At 41.5% G+C, this 23451-nt stretch overlaps 1 protein-coding gene across 1 annotated transcript in view; it reads right to left on the reverse strand.

Annotated features, from left to right (window-relative positions):
- MAML3 (mastermind like transcriptional coactivator 3) overlaps positions 1 to 23451 on the reverse strand; it is a 332400-nt gene that overhangs the window by 118066 nt on the left and 190883 nt on the right. The window contains exon 2 of the mRNA XM_083366959.1: positions 12638 to 14167. Within this exon, the coding sequence (XP_083223085.1) occupies positions 12638 to 14167 (1530 nt within the window). The remainder of the gene's footprint in view (positions 1 to 12637; positions 14168 to 23451) is intronic.

The following is a 23451-nucleotide window of genomic DNA, read 5'->3' on the forward strand; positions in this document are numbered from 1 at the left end:
TACCCTCCATGCCATGCATAATACTGCCAAAAATAGGACAAAACTATTTTCTATAACTGATATAATTTGTAACAATTATGTTTTTAATAGTTCTTTTCCTAGAATTGCTTTCAATTTGGCATCTTGCTTGTCCATTCATTTTTATCTCAAATTCAGAGCCAGTTGCTGGTTGTCTTCTAATCGTTTATACCTCACATACACTCATACTATCTACCTTATCCATGTATTGCCCAATTTCGGGTTTGGGATTTTGGGATTATCTTTATCATATAATGTCTCTATGATGAAGATTTGGGAGATCAATTCTATATAAACATGTGCCCTGATTCTTATACATTGCTCAAAACCTCCCCCTTTTCTTTTTGTCTCCTGGCCTGTTGTGCTGGACTGAAGTAGGGTCTTACTAAAGGAGCGATCAGGACCCCCTTTTTAAAATGAAAAGCTAAAGACTCTTTTATTCAATCTTTGCAAGTTCTGCAAGACCTACCCTTGAATATAACTGATTAAGAAGAAAGGGACAGTAGTTGTCTAACTATGAATTGCTCAGCAGTCCTATCATTCATCTGAATGAGGCAGAGATAAAGATCAAATGGAGCTCCTTTTTGCTCAAAGGGTCTAGGTGAGTTCAAATGTTCTAAAAATGTACTATATACAGAATCAGACAATTTTGTTATGTGTTTAAATGCATATCTTACAAGAAATTATCAGCACATAAATGTGGACACAAAATCTACTGCCTATATTCTGAAGAAAAATTCATATGCCATTTCCCCCCACTTGTGGCCTTTTAACCTAGCCCATCTAAGAGAATTATCTATTGAATTGCAGAAGATAAATCATATCATTTGAAAATTCTTTTAAGGATCTAGATAAGATTCCTATCATTGTGTAACAATAATTCTTTTGGGGGGGGATAAAATATTAAAAACAAATTGAAAATGACAAATCAGAAACACATCTGGGCTTTCACAAGTGTAATTTATTATTTTAATCTTATTACTAAATATCGTAATGGCTGTGAAAGTTGGACCATAAGAAAGGCTGAGTGCCAAAGAATTGAAGCCTTTGAACTACGGTGCTGGAGAAGACTCCTGCGAGTACCTTGGACTGCAAGGCGATCAAACTGGTCAGTCCTAGAGGAGATCAACTCTGACTGCTCTTTAGAGGGCCAGATCCTGAAGTTGAAACTCAAATACTTTGGCCACCTTATGAGAAGGAAGGACTCACTGGAGAAGAGCCTAATGCTGGGAAAGGTTGAGGGCAAGAGAAGAAAGGAACGACAGAGAATGAGGTGGCTGGATGGAGTCACTGAAGCAGTAGATGTGAGCTTAAATGGACTCCAGAAGATGGTAGAGGACAGGAAGGCCTGGCGGAACGTTGTCCATGGGGTTGCGATGGGTTGGACACGACTTCGCAGCTAACAACAACAACAACATTTCATGTCTGAAGAAAACAAAAAAACCCACACAAGGAGCAACATGGAACAATGGAAACAGTGCATGAGTCCTCTTAGAAACAGAAAACTGAAGTTGCTTCTGCACATCATTTTTAACATGTCCATGGGGTCGTGATGGGTCAGACACAACTTCGCAACTAACAACAACAAATATCGTAGGTCTAAATATTGTACTTAATCAGTTGGATTTAACTCTTAACAATTTAATTGGAGCACACATTTCTTGATATGGGGTGATTTCGGAACACTGACTTCAATAGATTCATAACCAAAATCACTACTCTAATTTTACGAGGTTCCAGTTCACTAGCTATACAACTATTTGAAACTGAAGTACTATATTACAAGGTCATCCAATGGAATGACCTGGCAACAGGTTGAAATACTTTCTTACAATGTAATGAAACTTACAGGTTTCAATACAGGATGTGATGATGAATCAGCTGATTTGAATGGCTTAGAAACAGGCTCAATAAATTAATGAAAGATAATTATCAATAGCTATTAACCATCATAATTAAAATAAAACTTTCATTGTTGAAGGAATATGCATATGATTAGGAGATTCACAAAGAATAGGAAAAAGATTATCCCTCATATCTTGACTATACTTCAGTCAGAGAAACCATGAATGGAAAAAACAATTAAATGAATTAAATAAAACAATGATTGGAAACTAACCAAGGAGAGAAGCAACCTAGAACTAAGGAGAAATTTCCTAACAGTGAGAGAAATTAACCAATGGAACAGCTTGCCTTCAGAAGTTGTGGGTGCTCCATCATTGAAGGCTTTCAAAAAGAGACTGAACAACCATTTATCTGAAATCTTATAAGGTTTCCTGCTCAAGCATGGGGTTGGACTCTGAGGTCCTTCCCAACCTTATTATTCTGTTCTGTTCTGTTCAGAATTTTTAATCCAATTTTCTTTGATTTAATTATGTCCTCTAAATCAGGGCTTTTCAACCTTTTCACCCATTGTACCATTTTTAGGATATGGCAATCTCCGAGTACCACCAGTTCCCTAGCAAGGTGTCAAAAACTTGATGACCAAAAAAAAAGGAAAAAAGTGATGAAGTATAGGTAGTCCTCAACTTACAACAGTTCGCTTAGTGACTGAAGTCACAATGGCACTGAAAAAAGCCCCCCCCCAAGGAACAGCTGAGCAAGACACCTGCCTGCCCGCCCGGCGGCGCTCTTCCTCCTGTCCGAGGTTTTCATTGTTATGAGCATTTCTGTTGAGGATTGGCAGCAGGGGTGGGGTGGGGTGTGTGTGTTTATTTTTTATTCCCACCCCTCTGCTGGGTGGTTGCAGCAGGTTTTGGTAACTTCACATGACCCTGGGATATTAAGACCATCCTAAATATGAATCAGTTGCCAAGCATCTGAATGTAAATCACAAGACCCTGGAGATGCTGCAACATTCCAGCTGATCGGCGCTTCTTCTGGGCTCAGCAGAAGCACCAGGATCAGCGCTGAGCTCCAGCTGGAGCCTGGCGCTGATCCTGGCACTTCCGCTGAGCCCTGACAGCCCTGCAGCTCCACCTGTCTCTCGCTCAGGCTTGTGCGGTGCTGCCACCGGTTCAGCTCATTCCCCTCCCCCGCTACCACTTCTCTAGGATAGTCGCATACCACCTGCCAGGTGCCAATGTACCACAGGTGGTACCCATACCACTGGTTGAAAAGCCCTGCTCTAAATACCTAAAGCAAGTGTGAGTATTTATTTGCCAGAATCCTAATGTTTGATTCGATGGAAATGAGTATGGGAGACGGAAAATTCTGTTTTAGATATGGGGAGAATTCCTGTCAAGTGTGAAAAAAAGCTCTCAGTCACATTTTAGAAACTATGCGTGCGCACGCACACACGCACGCGTGTGCACACACACACACAGTTTTATGAAAATATGCAGAACATATACTGAAAATGAGTTATACACATTTGTGATGTAAAATAGAAATGCTACAAAGCAGTTACTCATTGGATTCTTGTTATTTATCCTTTCCTCCCACGTATTTCTAATTTCAAAAAATGCAACTACACTTTCTATAACCTTTAGAAGAGCAGTATTCTCATAACCATGAGGTTAAAGTCTTTGTTTTATTATATTTTTCTTCACCCATAATTTTTTTTGCTTCTCTCTCTCTCTCTCTCTCTCTCTCTCTCTCTCTCTCTCTCTCTCTCCCTTTCTCCCCTCTTTCTTATATTCATGGACTTGACATTTTCTATTCTCATTTTCAGTTTTCTCACACAAGATTTATTCTGTTGCATCCATTTTTCTTGTACATTTATACTGAAGAAATCAAACGTTTTACCATTACTTATCCCCACAGAGGTAAAGTTAGATACCACTAACTTTAAATACAATATCACTTCTACATTTTCTTTCACAGATAGGGAATAATACAATTCACCCACAACTGAAATTCTAGAACTGTACTTGGACCAGATATTTTCAAGTTTGAAATAAAAATATCAGCACTGCATATTCTATTGCACCACATACTTTATTTCACACATGTTGAACCAGGTCAATTAAAAATGTAATTGTGGCACTCACATAACATGCTAATCTGGGTTAGTTTTTATTGTGTGAATATGTGAACTTTAATATTTATGAGAATCTATGCATTTGTTGATTTAGGAGTTAATACATTCTGTAAGCTTAGAAAAATGGGATAACTCCCTAACAAAATCAAATGTTACTTGGCCAGCCACACTGCCTCTGCTACTAGACATTCCTTTGTCTCTCCTATTTTAATACTGAAACTTTTCTTGCTCTGGATTTATTTTATAGCTCATTATCTTTTCTTCTTTCAAGCAAACCTAAACCAAAGAAACTTTACTAAGTTATTTCTCAAATATGTTTATAATTTCACTTGATTATTCTAGTTCCTTTTTAATTGTGTTTCCATACAAATTCTTTTATAACACCTGGAAATCACACAATTGCTATTGTATTATTCAGGTTTTTTACTATTTTAGAGAACATCTGTATATTACATGCAGGAAATGTCAATGTTATGTTCACTGCTAAAATGTGGAGGACAAATTGTGGTCCAGGTGCTTTAAGACAGGGGATTCCTAGCTCTCACAATCCAAAAGAAATGTGCTTGTAGCTATTCTGCCTTTTAGTTGTAATAGATTTGGTAGAAAATGATAGGAAGGATATACATTATATTTGGACTACTTTATTTATAAACTTCCACGATAAAGTAGGAAAATTCTGCATAGGTTTCTTATAAACATATCTTCAGTGTGAGATATCAGAGAAGATAAAGTCAAATACAAGCAAAAGAAGATTTGATAGCTGTATCCATAGGGCTCTGCAGCTTAGAAGTTGTATTCTCTGAAGAAGGCGCATATCTGCAATCAAAAAGATTAATGGTACTGTATATACTTATGGTAGCTCTGACCCACAGGGTGATTACAGTACAGCACTATTCTATTAGTGACAATGTGTAGACTATTATAACAGGGAAGAGAAACAGAAGCTGTGCTCCATTTTCCTTTGTGCTTTCCTGTGTAAAACTTCCGTTTTGTATTCTTGTACATAGCATAGCTTGGTAGCGCTTTAGATTTTTAAATCAAGTCTTTGAACTTCCTCCCTCCCTCCCCCACTTCTGGTCTTTCTCAGTCACTTGTTTTCTTCAGATATAGTCTAGCTCTAGCTCAAGAATAAAAGTACATTGCTAATTCCAAGGATAGCCACTTGTGGCAGGGAGAATATTGCTGTTACTATCATATATAACTTTTGCTAGAAGATAAGCAAAAATTAAAAACAGTAAATATTTAGAAGAATTGCTATCCTTATTTAGAAGTATTGCAATAGAACGCTATAAACATTTTGAAACCCATCTTAGGAATGAACCTCAGTGTAGTTCTCTGATGCCAGGGAAATGGGCTGAATCCTAGTCTGTATATTGGCTCGGGAATTCTGGGAACTGAAGTCCACACATCTTAAAGTTGCTGAGGTTGAGAAACACTGATCTACAGAACATTGTTGTAGTATCTCATGAGGCAGGGTTCTCAACAGCTGGGAAAATGTTATGGTTTATTTGACATATATATTCGTTTATTAAATGTTGTCTTTTTTGTTGTGTCATCTGTGGATATTTCTGTATCCGTCTGTATTATTCCTTATTATAAAATTGTTACTGTTTTGCTTTTCTCTGCTCAATAAATCCTTGAAGCTTCTACCTCATGTTTGTCTTCATCATGTTCAAATACACAGACCTACCACTCTGTGGCAAGACATAATAATAACAGACAACTCAACGAATATTCAATAGAAGTCCCATTGTTTGGACATCCATGTGTCAATATATATGGGTGTTTAGAGTGTTTAAGGTATTCCATAAACCAATATTTTTCAGTGTGCTTTCTTTCAAAGTGTTGGTTATGCAATTGTAAGGAACTTGATTCCTTGTTTTTCAGTATTTATCTTGAAAAACAAATTACAGCTGTAAAATTTGTCTGATATCATTAGAATAGAACTGGGAGTAACACTCAAAGCATTTATATGGGTTACATTACTTACAGAACTGATAGCAGATATTTGGCAAAGCAAATAGTACTTACTTCAGGCTTTTAAGCTAAGAAATGAACCATTACACTCCAGAGAAATTGTATTCAGGAGAAGATTATACAAATTCCACTGGTTGTTGGGCATGGAGAAATTCTGCAGATTTCTGAGTTTTTCTCCCTGGACCTTCAATTTAACACTCTGCCAGTTGTCTAATTACTACTATTCATGTTGAGCTGTATGTATGGATTTCTCTCCAGCCACACACACCTTTCTTTTTTTAGTATAATTAATGAAGCTCCTCAAAGCTTAGAAAACAAGCTTGAAGCATCAACTACACTCTGGCATATAACATGAAGGCTATGAGCTACTAATCTCCTTGCAGGATGTTTATGTAGCCAATATATTTACACAGAGATTCAAGTGCCACATCGCAACTGTTAGATTGGAAATAAATAGGGAAAATGATCTGATTAAGCCCTGAATATCTATTAATAGTCTTATACAAGAGTTCCTATGTGGTACTGTGAGAAAAAAATTCATTAACCATAAGAGGAAAATGTGAAAATAGATACAAGACCCATCTTCAGAATTCCCCTTGTTTACTTCTACATAAAGAACTGTTTGTTTTGTTCTCTCTGCATTAATATTCTTTCCAGAATATTAAAACCAAATCCATACAAGATTATTTCTGCTCCTTTCTTTTCACACTCACACTTAAACCTTATAAAGAAAAAAAAACAGGAGCAGAAATATAAACTTAAGAATAATCATGTTGTGGGGACTTTCACACTTTCCTCTTAAGGATAGTGAAATATTTTTTCTCAGAGTACCACACGGAATGCTACAGAATTAACAGAACCCATCATATTTGCGGGAACAGAAACAAGTTAATAAAATTTGACAAATTAAGTATTTGTACATACTTTCCTCCATAAATAAGGCTATCCTTCCTTTAATACATCTGAAGCTAGATTATGGTAGTGCTAAGGGTCTAATCCAGGACTATTCATATATATTGGAACTAGTAATCCTTGATCAACAGTCAATAAAAGGAAATTTAGGAAATGTAGTTGCTTCTCATTTAGAAAGCAAAAGTTCGGGCCAGGTTTTTCTACCAGGATAATCTTTTATCAGGCAACCCTTAAACATTTACAGAAAAAAAAATGTAAACACAGAGAGGAACATGAAAACCTAATAATGATACTAATTATGCAATGATATTGTCCTATGCTAGAAACAATTTCAAAAAGAAGCCCATTCCTTATTATTATTATTTTTATAAACCAATGAATAAAACCAACAAAAAATAGTCTGCCCATCCTTGAATCCCTTTATTTCCTGAGGCTGAATAAAATCAGACAGGGAAGGGCAGAATTTCTGTAATTTTATGTTATCAGACGATCTTTTCCCATCATTGTGAAGAACAATTATTCCTGACTGCTCACGAGGTCAACTGACAAACATTTTTCAGGAAAGCAGCAAGAGAAAGAAGGGGAAATACATTCCATATGGAAGGCTACTGTTTTACCTTTCCCACCTAATTCATTTTTTAATCAGTATGCCTATAAATTGGCCCACTGGGATTGCAAACATCCTTCTATATACAGTAGAAAGATTAGATTTCTATTAGGTTAGGTCATTTGAAGATTAAAAGATACAGGGTTCAAAAGGTAAATATAAGGGGATTTTTCTGAAACTGGGATGAATTTTTTTGCATCTTGATACCATGTTTTGTGTGTGTATTTACATATATGTGTAATACATATATACATACACAAATGCCGCACTTGACAGTGCAATGTTAAAACTATTGTATGGTTTGCTGTTGGCTATAGAGTGGTGATTAGAATGGGACCTTCAGCAACAGTGTTTCTGAATTTCCTGTTCTCCAAATATGTTAGGAAAGAACATGACAAGATTTACAATGGTGGCCTGATAATACATTTCTCTATCCTTGCTGAGACCCCAATAAATCTAAAAGGCTGAAGAAGGCTTGAAGTTGGAGAAACCTGGTTTAGAAGATGAGTAGGGAAAACTAATCATTGGGAATTAGCATGAGACTAAAACAGGTAATAGTTATGCGATTTTATATTACTTATAATCTGCAGGTCTGTACTGTTTTACAGTACATGCACGGTTTCCCAACCTTGGTAATGTGTGGACTTCAACTCCCATAATTCTCTAGTCTGCCTGGCAGGGGAATTTTTGAAGTTGACGTCCATACATGTTAAAGTTACTAAGGTTGAATAACACTGTTCTATATGAACTGAGACCATTATTAAGAAAGAAGGGATTGGATATGTTAATCAGGGACATGAAGATTACACTTTATATAATAAAAAGAAAGAGCTAGATCAGAGCTTTTCAACCTTTTCACCCATTGTACCACTTTTAGGATATGGCAACGTCCGAGTATCACCCGTCGCCTAGCAAGGTGTCAAAAACTTGATGACCCTCCCTCCCCCCAAAAGGAAAAAAGTGATGAAGTATAGGTAGTCCTCAACTTACAACAGTTGGCTTAGTGACTGTTCGAAGTTACAATGGCACTGAAAAAGATGCCCCCCAAGCCACAGCCAAGCAAGATACCTGCCTGCCCGCCCAGTGGCACTCTTCCTCCTATGCAAGGCTTTCATTGTTGTGAGCATTTCTGTTGAGGATTGGCAGCAGGTGTGCTGTGGGGGATGTTTGGTTTTTATTCCCCCCATCTGCTGGGTGGTTGCAGCAGGTTTTGGTCACTTCACATGACCCTGGGACACTGTGACCGTCATAAATATGAATCAGTTGCCAAGCAACTGAATGTAAATCACAAGACCCTGGAGATGCTGCAACATTCCAGCTGGTTGGCCCTTCTTCTGGGCTCAGAAGTGCCAGGATCAGTGCCGAGCTCCAGCTGGAGCCTGTTGCTGATCCTGGCGCTTCCGCTGAGCCCTGACAGCCCTGCAGCTCCAGCCATCTCTCACTCAGGCTTGTGTGGTGCTACCATTGGTTCAGCTCATTCCCCTCCCCTGCTACCACTTTTCTAGGATAGTCGCGTACCACCTGCCAGGTGCCAATGTACCACAGGTGGAACACATACCACTGGTTGAAAAGCCCTGAGCTAGATAATGAGATCACCATGTATTTCAGTCCAGATTTAAATAAGTATTTCATGTATTAGATTTTTCTCCTCATAAGCAAAAATATTATTTTTTGCAATAGTGATCACATCAACTCATATTGGAAAGACCGCAGTTTTATTCCTTTGGTGAATATCTAAAGTCTCAACTGTTTTTAAAACTTTCAATATTTCAATATTTTAAAGGTGACAGAATCAAACTGAATAACTATCTAAAAACAATCTAAAAACCATGTCAAAAACATTTATGCAACCATATTTCAATAAACAATTTGCTATATTCTATGGCAAAATTGAATTGTTGTTGTTAAACAAACAAATATTAAATGGTTATTTGTTCATTTCCTTCATCATATTAATACACCAGGGATTTTGAACCAGTGGTACAGGTACCACCTGTGGTACATTGGCACCTGGCAGGTACACGACCATCCTAGAAAAGTGGTAGCAGGGCAGGGGAATGAGCTGAACTGGTGGCAGCACCACACAAGCCTGAGTGAGAGATGGCTGGAGCTGCAGGACTGTTAAGTGGTACAATGGGTGAAAAGGTTGAAAAGCCCTGTTCTACACCACCCATCTCAACTAAATGACTCAGAACAGTTTATAATTAAAGAGATATCATATAAAGTATAAATAAGAACAGACTTAAAAACAGAATAAAAGGGTTAGGGTTAATATATTAAAAGTTAAAGAACTCAAACATGGAAAGGACATCCTCATGACAGCATTTCCAAGATTGTATATCACTCTTTAACTCCCATGCAATTGGCAAAGCCAAGCCTTAACACTCTTTTTGAAGGCCAGTAGAGAAGGGTGTTCACCTCAGTTCTGGAGGTAAGGTGTTCCGAAGGGCAGCAGCAAAGAAAGTTCTCTTCTTGAATTCCACAAACTGAAATTATTAACCAATGGGATCCGCAACATACCCTCTCTGCCTGTCTAGGTGGGATGGGACAATGTAATTGGGATCAGGTAACTTAGCCCCATGCTACGAAGGACTTTAAAGGTGAATTAGACCCGGAAGCAAACTGGCACTCAGTGGAACTTGCATAGCAGAGGTGTTATTTGCGCAATCCTAGGAATGCCCAAGATTGCTCACACTGCTACATTCTGCACCAATTACAACTTCTGGATAGTCTTTAAGAGCAGTCCCATATAGAACACATTGCAATATTCCATTCAGGAGATGACCAGGGTATGAGTGACTTAAAAGATTTTCTCAAATCAGGGAAGGGCATAACTGGTGCACAAGATAAAGTTGATCAAAGGCCTTCCTAGCCATGACTGCCATTTGCTCCTTGAGCAGGAGTTCAAGAGGACCCACAGATTATACATCAGATCCATCTGAGGTTGTATAACCCCATCTAGAACCAAAGACCATAAACCTCGAGTTTATAAAAGAGTCTTCTCTCACAGCCAGTCCATCTTACCAGGGTTCAGTTTAAGCCTATTTTTCTCCAATCCAGACCCTCACAGCCTCCAAGTATTGCAAAAGGGCATCCACAGCATCACTTACTTCAGCCAAGATGAAGATATATATCTTTGTTTAATCAGTATATTGATCATGCTTCATTTTGTGGCAATGTATGATCTTTTCTGATGGCTTCATGTAGATATTAAGCACTGAGCCCTACAGCATGACACAAAACAGAGTTGGACCTCTTGCTCTCTGATAACACCAACTGGGACTGTCCCAAAAGAAGGAGGTGAACCAGCACAAAACTGTGCCCCCATTCCCAACTGCTGAAGCCTGCCCAGAATGATATGTTTGGTGATATCAAAAGTCACCAAGTGGTCAAGAGGAGCCAAGATGGATGCACTACTCCTATACTGCTCCTGTCAGAGATCATCCAAAAGCATGACCAATGCTGTTTCCATCTCAAATCTCAGACTGAAACCTGACTGGAAGGGGTCCAGATAATCTGTCTTATTCAGGATCCTCTGGAGCTACAGAAAGACTGCCTTCTCAACCACCTTCCCTAAGGGGGAAGATGGGAGACTGAACAAAAATGAAAAATGGTAGGGTCCAGTGATGACTTCTTGAGAAAAGTATACATCAGCGGCTCTTTAAATGGTGCTGTAACATCCTCTCACTAAGGCTGCATTAACCATCACTAGCTCCACCTGCATATCATCTCCTAAGCAACCTCTAGCTGCTAGGAGGGGCATGAATCCAAATCCAAAGTGGCTATACTTATAATCCCACTTATTTTATTTTTTTATTTTAATTCCATTTATATCCCGCCCTTCTCCGAAGACTCAGGGCGGCTTACAAGCTTAGCAGTAGCCTTCATTCTATGTATATGCCTGCTTGTTAGGGCTTTCACACACACCCCAAGTGGCATTATTACAAAGTCAGCTTAATTGCCCCCAACAATCTGGGTCCTCATTTTACCTACCTCGGAAGGATGGAAGGCTGAGTCAACCTTGAGCCTGGTGGGATGCGAACCTGCACTAATTGCAGGCAGCTGGTGTTACTTAAGGAGGCATTAGCCCACTGCTCCACCAAGGCTCCATATAACCCACTTTCCCAGGTCCAACAAAATCAAACTTTTCCCAGGTAACTGAGTAAGATATTCCCAAGGTATCTCCAACAGACTTGCTCCATGCTTGGTTTCCAATTGAAAATGGATTTGAGTGATTTTATCCATTAGATGCATTGAAAATTATTCAGCTCAACCGTGAAGATGAACCTCAGAATCCTCTTTACCCAAAAGGCAATAGGCAACCCCAAACAGGGCCGCAGGATGGCACTTTGCAGATGCAAAACTGACAATTCTTCACTCTTAATGCTATGAGGTAACTCTTAATAGCAGCTCTAACTTGTAATCAATCAAATTCATCCCTTGTCTTCCTCCATTGAGGTACATATCGAATCCTTTTTTACTCTTTTTAAATTAAAATCTTCTGGCTAATCTGGAGTTGGTTGGTAGAAGTCTGTTCAAGCCCACTGATTTCACATTCAGTATGGCACTGGCAAAATATGGCTTTCCCAAACTATAACACCCATCTAAATACAGCAAATATCAATCAAAAAAACATTATCAAAACAGATTACATTTTATCAAATTTTCTTGTACTGTTATTATGGCAGGAAAATTCATGGTCATCAAATTTGGAACCAAAAATTGAAGTTCATATATACATACCTTAGCCTCCACAGCTAATTCTTTATCATGAATTGGGTAATTATTTCACTCATTATATAAATTTAATGTTATATTAATTTTATATGGTAGTTAAAGGGTCACAGTAAAACTATATTAGAAATCTTGGTAACTTTTGAGAATGAACTAAATATCTGGAGATGAGCATTCAAAACTATTGCCAATATACCGTAGATTTCGTAGTTATGTACTGACAGAAGTAACACTAATTTAGGAGAAAGTTGAGTTTAAAGCTACTAGAAAGTTATATGTGCATAAAAACAAATGCTCTTTTTAAAGAAGGCAAATACAAAGAGAAAGTTCAACAGTACACAAGTTTCTATTGCATTATGTTAATTCACATGAGCCATTCACAGAGAACATTCTCTGTGCACACTTACCTGACCTAGAGATGGAAGAGTTCCATAAGCTACTGGCTGGTTCATCATTCCTTTCTGCTTCAAAATAAGCATGCGCTTCTGCTCCTCACTCAAAGATGTCATTTGGGCCTGAACTGGTGGCTGTTGGGAAAGCTGTTGCTGTTGTTGCTGCATATATGGCATCATGGGACTCTTGTTGGAATTGGACATTGGTGGAGTGATCCTTTGACTAAGGTCAGCATTGAAATGAGACAGAGGTTTAGTGTTGCCATAAGAAAGCATATTGCCCTGTTTGTTCAAAGAGTTTGTACCCAGATTATTTGGCTGCTGACTAATCATATTGATATGGTTTTGAGGGAGGTAGTTATTCATTGTATTCTTTTGTGAGTTGTTTGCCGTGGGAGGCACTGCAGGATTTTGGTTGTTAAAGGCTTGGGGGTACATCATCGGGCTATTTGGTTTATCTGTACTGAAAGGTCCTCCATAGGGACTAGATGGAGGTCCCACTGGAGACCAGCTAGATACTTGGTTTGGATGCTGTGGTTGTTGCTGCTGCTGCTGTTGTTTCTGCTGCATGAGCTTAGCCCGCTGCTGTTGCTGGGCTGCCATCTGTTTCAACTGCTCAGCTGGAGATAAGTCAGTGCTAGTCACAGTCACTTGGCTAGGCCCTGGGCCTGCTGTTGTCACTGTTGTTGGATTCATGTGGAAACTATTGCCTGGTCGTGACTGAGTTTGGTTTGAGGGATGTGCTTGGTTGGGAGTCTGAGGGGATTGAACCACACAGTTTGCTAGTGAACTGTCCAGGCTTGGAGCAGGAGGACCATTAGAGGCTGAAGGCAGGGTGGAACCCGCAGGGATATTTGAAAAAGGAGGCCCTGATGATGAAGGTCTTACCTGGGGAGAACCTGTTGGTAAGTGAGCAAATGGAGAGTGACATGGATCACTTTTAACACTGGCAGTTTCCTGAATCTCAGTGGCTGGTCTCGGAAATTCAGGTTCCTTTTTCTCTTCAAAATCTTCATTGAACAAATCTTGTATATCATCTTCTGGAACAGTGTTAGCTAGCTCATCTATTAATTCCTGCCACTCCTGATCGTTCAGGTTAATGTCTGAAAAGAGTTTATTCTGATTGGAAAGGGATGTGTCAGAATTGTCAGTGCAGTTAGGATCATCCAAAGCCTCTTGTTTCAGTTCTTTGTTGCTACTACTGTTGTTGTGCAGAATGTTAAAACTATCTTCAAGCTCGGTACATCCATTGATTGGGAGTTTTAGGTCAGAAAGTCCACCATTTTTACCTAGGTCTTCCAGGGTGCCCTCATGAGCTCCACTGTTTTGCAGGGGCAAAGATGGCTTTAGGTCAAGCTGGTGAAGAGGAGAAATAGAAGACAAAGGCAAACTGTTTGGCAAACTGTTGACTCTCTCAATCCCAGGTACATCTTTCCGTAACCGCTTATTAGTTGGAGAGAAGCTTCTCTCACAGACACCATTCTGCTGTTCTCCATTGAGGGGTGAGCGTGCTCCTTCTAATTTTCTCTTCACTGTCTCTTGAAGCTTAAACAGAAAAGAAAAAAATAATTGATTCAAGATTTGTCCATTTCTACCTTTTATAAATCATCATAACCATATATAGGAAGTTTTACTAATTTATTATGATTCATAAAGATTATGTTGTTTCAAAACATTTTGAGTTGGATTTCTGAACTTTATTTAAACTTATTGGAATAATACAAAACTTTAGAGAAACAATTTCTTCTCACAAATGGACATGTATCATTGGCAATGAGAGTTATTACATTATTATAATTAGCTATAAGTTATTCTACTATATTAACCAGAATGAAGTGGTAGACTGGAATGGAGCCACTAGTTCAACAAGTGCTCATATTTCAAACACTAAAAATTACCATATCTAGTAGCAGCATACATGTCTGAGACTTTTTCCTAGCCATCTCCATAATATATCCATTTACAATGTAAGTAGGAAATTTCCAGAATGCAGCCTTATGTAACTCCCCCACATGCTATGTAAAGAGGCACTGTTGAAGATTTCCCATTGCACTTTAATTTCAGAAGTTTTTATACCAAGGCTTTTAAAAATACTATAATATCACAATTATCTCTTTCGCCACATGTTGCTAGGCAAAACCAATAAACAAAATTAAACAAATACTGTAGTCCTCAGTACAGTTATTTGAAAAACACTTTTCCTACTTCAACTTGCAAGAAAATCTAGTGATTTCTGCCAAAAGATTTTCCTTTTCATTATATATGTACTTCACATCAGTTACAATATATACACCATAGTGCACAGGTCGGCAACCTGCGGCTCCGGAGCCACATGCGGCTCTTTGAGCCGTCTCTTGCGGCTCCCAGCCGCCCGGTGCGCGCGCACCTCTTCCAACGGGCAGTGGTGCGCGCGCACCTCTCCAAATGGAGAGTGGCACCGCCCGTTTGGAGAGGTGCACGCGCACCTCCCCGAATGGGCGGAGGTGCGCGCGCACCTCCCCAAACCTTTGGAGAGGTGCGCGCGTACCTCCGCGCGAATGGGCAGCGGTGCCGCTCTTTCAGGAAGCCCGCCTCGGCCCGTCTGTGAAGCTGCCGAAAGCGGCAGCTTAGCAGACGGGCCGCGGCAGCTTCCGCAAAGAGCGGCGCCCCTGCCCATTCCGAGAGGTGCGCGCGCACCTCTCTGAACGACCGGAGGTGCGCGCGCACCTCCCCAAACCTTTGGGGAGGTGCGCGCGTACCTCCGCGCGAACGGGCAGCGGTGCCGCTCTTTCAGGAAGCTGCCGCTTTCGGCAGCTTCCTGAAAGAGCGGCGCCGCTGCCCCTTCGCTTTCGGCAGCTTCCTGAAAGAGCGGCGCTGCTGCCCCTTCGCACGGAGGTACGCGCGCACCTCCCCAAAGGTTTGGGGAGGTGCGTGCGCAACTCCGGTCGTTCGGAGAACGGGCAGCGGTGCCGCTCTTTCAGGAAGCTGCCGCTTTCGGCAGCTTCCTGAAAGAGCGGCGCCGCTGCCCCTTCGCTTTCGGCAGCTTCCTGAAAGAGCGGCGCCGCTGCCCCTTCACTTTCGGCAGCTTCCTGAAAGAGCGGCGCTGCTGCCCCTTCACACGGAGGTACGCGCGCACCTCCCCAAAGGTTTGGGGAGGTGCGCGCGCAACTCCGGTCGTTCGGAGAGGTGCGCGCGCACCTCTCGGAATGGGCAGGGGCGCCGCTCTTTGCGGAAGCTGCCGCGGCCCGTTTGCTAAGCTGCCGCTTTCGGCAGCTTCACAGACGGGCCGCGGCGGGCTTCCTGAAAGAGCGGCACCGCTGCCCCTTCGCACGGAGGTACGCGCGCACCTCCCCAAAGGTTTGGGGAGGTGCGCGCGCACCTCCGGTCGTTCGGAGAGGTGCGCGCACACCTCTCGGAATGGGCAGGGGCGCCGCTCTTTGCGGAAGCTGCCACGGCCCGTCTGCAAAGCTGCCGAAAGCGGCAGCTTTGCAGACGGGCCGTCGCCATCGGGCAACCGGGAACCGGTTCCATCTCATTTTTTTAAAAATGGCAGCCGCGTGCGTCCGCGCATGCGCAAAAAAACTTTTTGCGCATGCGCGTGCATGGACACACGCACGCGGCTCCCTCTTTTTTTAATTTGTGATGGAACCGGTTCCCAGTGGCTCTTTTTCTTTTTTAGGTTGCCGACCCCTGCCATAGTGGAACATTTCCCAAGATAATGCATCGAATAATCAAGGCAAGTACTTACTACCTTGAATAAACAGTCAATCTTTTATTTGTAAAAATGGGCAGACCACCTCAGTCAAATTAATTTGGATGAGAAAAAACAGCTAGGATGAGGTAGGGCATGTTGCCATTTCTCCCCAATGCAACCTGTCCTTAGATAGGATTTATATTGTTTCTTCCCTTTCAAATGCATGATAGACAGAAAAGTATTTCATGGGACCTTCAGTTCAAGAGTGCAGGTTTTATGTAACAAGTTCACTGAAACATGCAGTTCCCATACCTTTATTTTATGTAGTTCACCATACTATCATCTGAACATTCAGAAAATTAGCAATCATTTATTATAGTGCCTCTAAGCAAGCTGGTAAATGTGATCTCCCCCAGTTAATGCCCAAGAGACCACACAATTAAATTTTTATTTAAAAATGTATAATTGAATAACAGTGACAAATCTCAGAGCCCTTTTTTTGTTCACATTTGAAATGGGGCCTCATTAATACTTGGATGGCATACTTCAACAAGATGTTACTGCTACAGGCTTGATGACAATGTGATTATTATTTATTATTACTTATTGAATTTACCTACCGCCCTTCTTAAGATACAGTTTGATAAGAAAGTCTTTCGCGTATGAATGTTTTCATTATTCCACAGTATGAATGGTAAGAAATTTCTTTGCTCATATGTGGGCAAGCAGTTTACACCCTCATCACATTCTGGGAGAAAAATACCCTGGCTGATCTACATTTCTCACACATACCTGTCTCCTTTTCAGGGTAGAGTTACCAGATAGATGAACAAGCAAAGAAGGATACAGACAACAGGAAAGGAGGACACATGGAGGGGGCAGGGGGAAATACCCTATTTAACTTTCTTGGGATCCACAACAAAAATTAGAGTGAAAAACTGCAAATAAACAAACAAAAAGTTTTTCAGCATTTAGGAAGACTGTTTTTTCCACCACAGGAACGCACTAGAGCTGTTAGGAGGCCTTTAGCATGTAACTGATAAAGGTCTTGTCAATTTCAGGCAACAGGTAAGCTGCCCAGGGTACTTAATCAAGTAATTAAGGTCACAGGGCTGAGCTTGTTAATTTGCGGTTAGCACTTAATAGGGAAGCGATGGGCCCTGGAGAAAGCTGCTCAAGAAGAGATAACTTGTTAAGAGACTCAAAAATCCTCACAATGTTTGATTTTAAGGCTATGCCTGCTGGATGGAAGACAAAAAGATGGATATGTCCTCCATTTCCTGGACATCTGGTAATGCTATTTCAGAGAGGGAAAAAAAAGTTCAGACTTTTAAAAATTCTTCTTGTACTGAGGATTTCCAATAACTAAGCAAAATGGTTGCTAAGTAACTCAACATTTTACGACGTTGCTTGCCGTAGTTGCTAAACAAATCCCTGCACTTGTTAAGTAAATCTTATGGTTGTTAAATTAATCCAGCTTCCCCCATTGACTTTGCTTGTCGTAAGATGTCTGGAAAGGTTGCAAATGGCAATCACATGACTCTGGAATGCTGCATCCATTGTAAATATATGCCAGTTGCCAAGTGCCTGAATTCTGATCACGTAACCATGGGGATGCTGCAGTGGTCGTAAGTCACTTTTTTCAATGCCGTTGTAACCTCGAATAGTTGCTAAATGAATGGCTGTAAGTCAAGGACTACCTGTACAGATTCTTGAGTTAGGCATTTGATTCTTTGTCCCTTCCATCATTATAATTAATTTATATTTTTTGGAAGTCCCCAAGGGCTCTTTTTTTTTAGTCTGTATGCAGCCCTCCTGCTTCTGGATTATAACTCCAACTCCTATTATCAGTGCCCAGCATTTTGGTTATACTGGCTTGTGATGATGAGAGTCTTATAATATTTACTGCATCCGATTGTTAAAGTCTGTTTTGGAATAGATAAAAGGTAAAATGTATGGGAATATTTTTAAGAGTCCAAATAATCTACTACTTTCTAAACATGTTGAGACTCTAAAAAGAGTACAGAGAAGAGCAACAAAGAGGATTAGGGGGCTGGAGGCTAAAACATATAAGGAACGGCTGCTGGAATTGTGTATGTCTAGTTTAATGAAGGACTAGGGGTGACATGATAGCAGTGTTCCAAAATCTCAGGGGCTGCCGTAAGGAAGGGTGGCTTAATCTATTCCCCAAAGTGCCTGAAGGCAGGACAAGAAGCAACGGATGGAAACTAACCAAGGAGAGAAGCAACCTAGAAATAAGGAGAAATTTCCTGACAGTTAGAACAATTAATCAGTGGAACAACCTGCCTCCAGAAGCTGTGAATGCTCCAACACTGGAAGTTTTTAAGAAGAGACTGGACAACCATTTGTCTGAAATGGTATAGGGCAGGGGTGTCAAACTGCATCATGTGGAGGAGGCCGTGCCCACCCCAGCTCCAGCAATGCGAAAAAAGTCACTATACATTGCGGCACATCACATGATGCAGAGAGTTTGAAACCCGTAGTATAGGGTTTCCTGCCTGAAGAGGGGGTTGGACTAGAAGACCTCCAAGGTCCCTTCCAACTCTATTGTTATTATTGTTGTTGATGATGTTGTCGTTTGTAATGTTTTCCCTCACATATGCACCCACCCACACACACAAAAAGACAACCTTATGCCCACCCATACGCCTCTACAGTATATCCAGGAATAACTCATCTTAAAATTCCTGAAAGGACTGCAATGGGCAAATCACAGAATATCTGCTACCTAAACGAGGGACCACATTCGCCTGTCGATAACATTTTCGTCCGCTAGAAAAAAAGCTGCTGCATTTCATTCCACTAGCAGCAAGTCATTTTTCAGAAGAAATTAGACCAAGATGCCTGTTGTTATAGCAACAGTCAGAGCTACTTACACCACCCCCTCCCACCTCCTATTTGACTTTAGTGGGCAGCTATTTCAATTATGTATAGGGAGTGACCACAGCGGCTGCTGTTTAGTGATTTTATTGCTTCTTCAAAACAAGCTCAGAGGCTGAATCCTCTTTCAGTGTTTTATCTGACCATAAAATTCAAATAGACTTTAGCATTTTACCCTGCCCATCTTGCTCTAACACAAACCTGTTGGTTGGACTGCTCACTGACAGGGGAACTCTAGCTGCTAATATAAAGCTTTCAATCTGCCTGCGTAGACAAGGCTGCTCCCACTGATTTTGCTGTCCTTAAACTAAATCCATTTCTTTCAGGAAAATAACTCAGCAAAGACTGACCAGAGGCCAGTAATAAAAGAAGAGCCTCCATGAAATTCGAGGGGCAAAGAGTCAATGGATTCTGCTAACCCTAAGATCCTGAGTGTCCTGTTGTTTTGAGATTTTTGGCTTGGGAATCCATTCAAGGATAGAAATATTTTGAATATTTTGAGATTGGCATGAAAGTGGAAAGGAGTGCAATTTTATTATATTTTTCTTTCATGAGCAATCTTAACAAATATATATTCCTAAGAGCTTTGGTTAAGACAAATGTTAAAAAAAGAACAAAACAAATCCTATGATTTAATTCTCTGTTAAAACATGGGTGGCTTTTATTTTTAATGCCATTTCAAATGAGCTGCTAAATCATTTGTGCTCAAATGAACTTACATTCTTGTAGTAATAATTAAGAATTAGGATCACATAACAGGCAGACTGAGATGTAGCTAGAGTACCTCCAATCTTAATCCCTATCCCAGCAACTGACAATTAAAAGGCATTGTCTATATTATATTACTGCAGTATTGGAAATAACAGTGTAGATCCCATGGTGATTCTGGATTTCACACTGTCTTAAACAATTCCATGACATAGCCAGTGAAATACTCTTGGCTTTAACCAAAGAAGATTAAAAAAAATGACTCCATTGGACCAAGGTATGATTCCTCTCAGGGATAGATTACTGATAAAGAGGAGAGGATGAAATAGCCATTGTATATTACATTTTAAAAACAGCTCTGCAGAGTAGAACTGGGTGGCAAATACCTACCTCAAAGTAAAATATTTCCAAGTTCCTTGGGAAAGTACACAGCAATTACAAGCAAAGATATATTTTATTTTCTTCATCCTAAAGTATCTATAAGGTAAAGATCAGTTAAGCGAAGCTCCGAGTGAATGCACCCAGAGTTTCTTTGGTGGCCTTAGAGAAGTGGTTTACTAAGGGCTATGTCTCGAACAAATGATAATTAAAAAAATTATTTGCTATACTTTTATCTGATCTTTTTTCTCATCTGGAACACAAGAAAACATGGTCTGATCTCTAGTGTGCATGCACACTATTTATTATTTATTTATTTATTTATTTATTTATTTATTTTAATTCCATTTATATCCCGCCCTTCTCCGAAGACTCAGGGCGGCTTGCAAGCTTAGCAGTAGCCTTCATTCTATGCATATGCCTGTTTATTAGGGCTTTCACACACACCCCCAAGCAGCATTATTACAAAGTCAGCTTAATTGCCCCCAACAATCTGGGTCCTCATTTTACCTACCTCGGAAGGATGGAAGGCTGAGTCAACCTTGAGCCTGGTGGGATGCGAACCTGCACTAATTGCAGGCAGCTGGTGTTACTTAAGGAGGCATTAGCCCATTAGCCCACTAACCAGATCCAGGTTCATTTTACTTAAAAAATTAACTTCCACTTATATCCTGGGATTAAAAGAATGTATATTTAAGGAGTTTACTCAATGTTTGTTATCATGAAGAAGGAATTCATGTTTTAGGTTGGCACAAGGTTTTGTGCAGGTAATTTCAGATCCTAATCATTCTCTTCATGCGAACTATGCATGGACTTCACTTCACATTGCAAGAGAAACTGCCCTTGTCAGTCATGTTGATATGTGAAACTCCTGATGCGGACTACATTTAGGCTTGATCTCCTGGGATGGCAAGATCTGTATACTTAGTAAAATCAATACAAGTTTCACAATGCAGTAATGCATTCCGTTTTTAAAGTGAATTTTCCAATCACTGAAAGATTCCAATAAGAGAGCAATCATTTTCAAAAATCTCATTTTATAAGATCAATGTTATTCTTAAGTTTTAGAGTAATATGATCTGATTAATTTAATGTACAATTCATAGAATTTCTATCTGGGGGTGTGCATGTATTTTGTTTGCACTTGTGCATTACATTTACATCAGTTTTTGATTATGTCTGCAAAACTTAACAGTGTTTTCAACAGAAACAAGTAAAAAGGCCAAACTGTTATATCTTCTGTATAATTCTTTTCTACAATTGTACTGTATGTCTCTATTCATGTTTAGATGATTTGTTTCCTGGATCAGGAGTCCCTGCACTCAGTCGTTCGGACCCTGGTCATCTCATGGTTGGACTACTATAATACACTCTACATGGGGCTAGCCTTGAAGAGTACTCGGAGGCTACAGCTGGTGTGCAGTGCAGTGGTGCAGGTAGTTCTTGGGGCCTCAAGAATGTCCCCTGTACAGCACTGCTCTGTGAGCTGCATTGTCTGCCATTCTGCTTCCAGGTCTAATTCAAAGTGTTGGTAACCACCTTTAAAGCTCTTCATGGCATGGATCCAGGATACTTAAGGGACCATCGCATCCCATTTGGATGGGCCTGTCCTACCTGTGTCCCATTGGCCCAATTATTCTGGCTAGGCGGCGACGGCGGCAGCGGCGGCGACATTTTGTATCACTCTACCTGCCTTGGGCCGTCTTCGATTGCTGCCTCTTGGCCCGCTCTTGTTAGACCGTTTGCTCGCTCGATCGCTTGCCCGACCGTCCGCCCGCTCCCGCCTGAGCCTTTTCGGCCCGTTTTCCATCGGCGGCGGGAATGGCTGGATCGTTTTTTGTTCCGGCGGCGTCCTGGTGGCGGCAGCAATGGCGGTGGCGTCTGCAGTGGCGCTCCGGTGGTGGTAGCGGCCTTGGTGGCTCAGCAGCGATGTTGCACTCGACTTGTCTTCTCCCCCGTTTGGTTTGCTTGTTCCAGATGGCCTGGCACCCTCACTGTTGCTGGTGGCCCTGGAGGTTCCTGGGTTAGCCGGTTAACTCCGGTGGATCCCAATGGAGCCCAGCGGTCCCTTGAAAGACCTATGCTCTCCGTGGCACCTGTTGTGATTCCGGTCGGTGCCAATGGATTTTTGGACCTAAGGGAGTTAGACTCAGTAGACCACAATCTGGAAGGCCCCAATGATTGCAGAACTGAGGGCCCATGGAGTTGTGGCCATGAACAATCTCCTGGAACGGCAGAGCAACGGAGGACTCGGCGGTTTAGCAGTGCAGACTTTGATGGCGTACTACGATGGATTATTATACTACCATACTTCTGCCTTCGGACTGTTGCTTATTGTCACCCACATATCATCCCCTAAGGATTCAGAGTTCCCTGGGTAATAGCCACCGTGAGAGGGTGGCTTGAACTTACATCTGCTGCCCCTAGAGGTGAGAGCTCTAGGGGACATGCTATACCCAGGATGGGTGTCTCAGACCCCCCCCAGGAATAGGCCTTGCGACTGTCGTGAGAGGACGGTGGTTGGCCTGTCCTGGGGGTGCACCCAGCTGAGTGGCAGTGGCTGGGTGGAGGGTCGGGACACCTATTTGTCCTCTGCTTAGACCCTCCTTACTGACTATGGACTGCCTGCATCTGGACTGCTCTTATGCCTTATCTTAGGTATTCCTCTACGGACTTGCTCGCCCTCAGGGGTGCTCCCCCTTCCTGGGGGCGACCCGCCTTTCCAGCCGCGTACAATCTCGAGGAAGGGCCCACTTATTGGGACCCTGAGAGATGGCTGGGCATGGGTAGGGGCCTCCGACGTAAACCTAACAAGAGGACCCTGGTTTGTTTTTTGCCGAAATTTTTTCAGGGGTTAGGGAGGAGGGAGGGTACTTCTTTTGGTTGTTTGGACGAGGGGGGCAGTCCAACAACCTCTGTTCAGGCTAGTGCCGAGGCGGATCGCGGGGGGGAGGAGCGGGGGCGGTTGCTTCTGGGGCTCCAGGGCCAGTCGTGGGATTACCTATTCCCACGACGTTAGGGAATGGCAGCAGGTGTAGGAACAGAGGGCCGTATCGATCTCAGGGAAGGTCTCTCCGCTGCTTACAAGCAGTGAGGCACTCCAACCCTCTGGCTCCGCCCCGAGGTCCCGGGAGTGAGGATGTGCAGCCTCCTGAGCTCCGGCTGGTGT

This window comes from Vipera ursinii, assembly GCF_947247035.1.
Source record: "Vipera ursinii genome assembly, chromosome: 7".
Lineage (NCBI taxonomy): Eukaryota > Metazoa > Chordata > Lepidosauria > Squamata > Viperidae > Vipera > Vipera ursinii.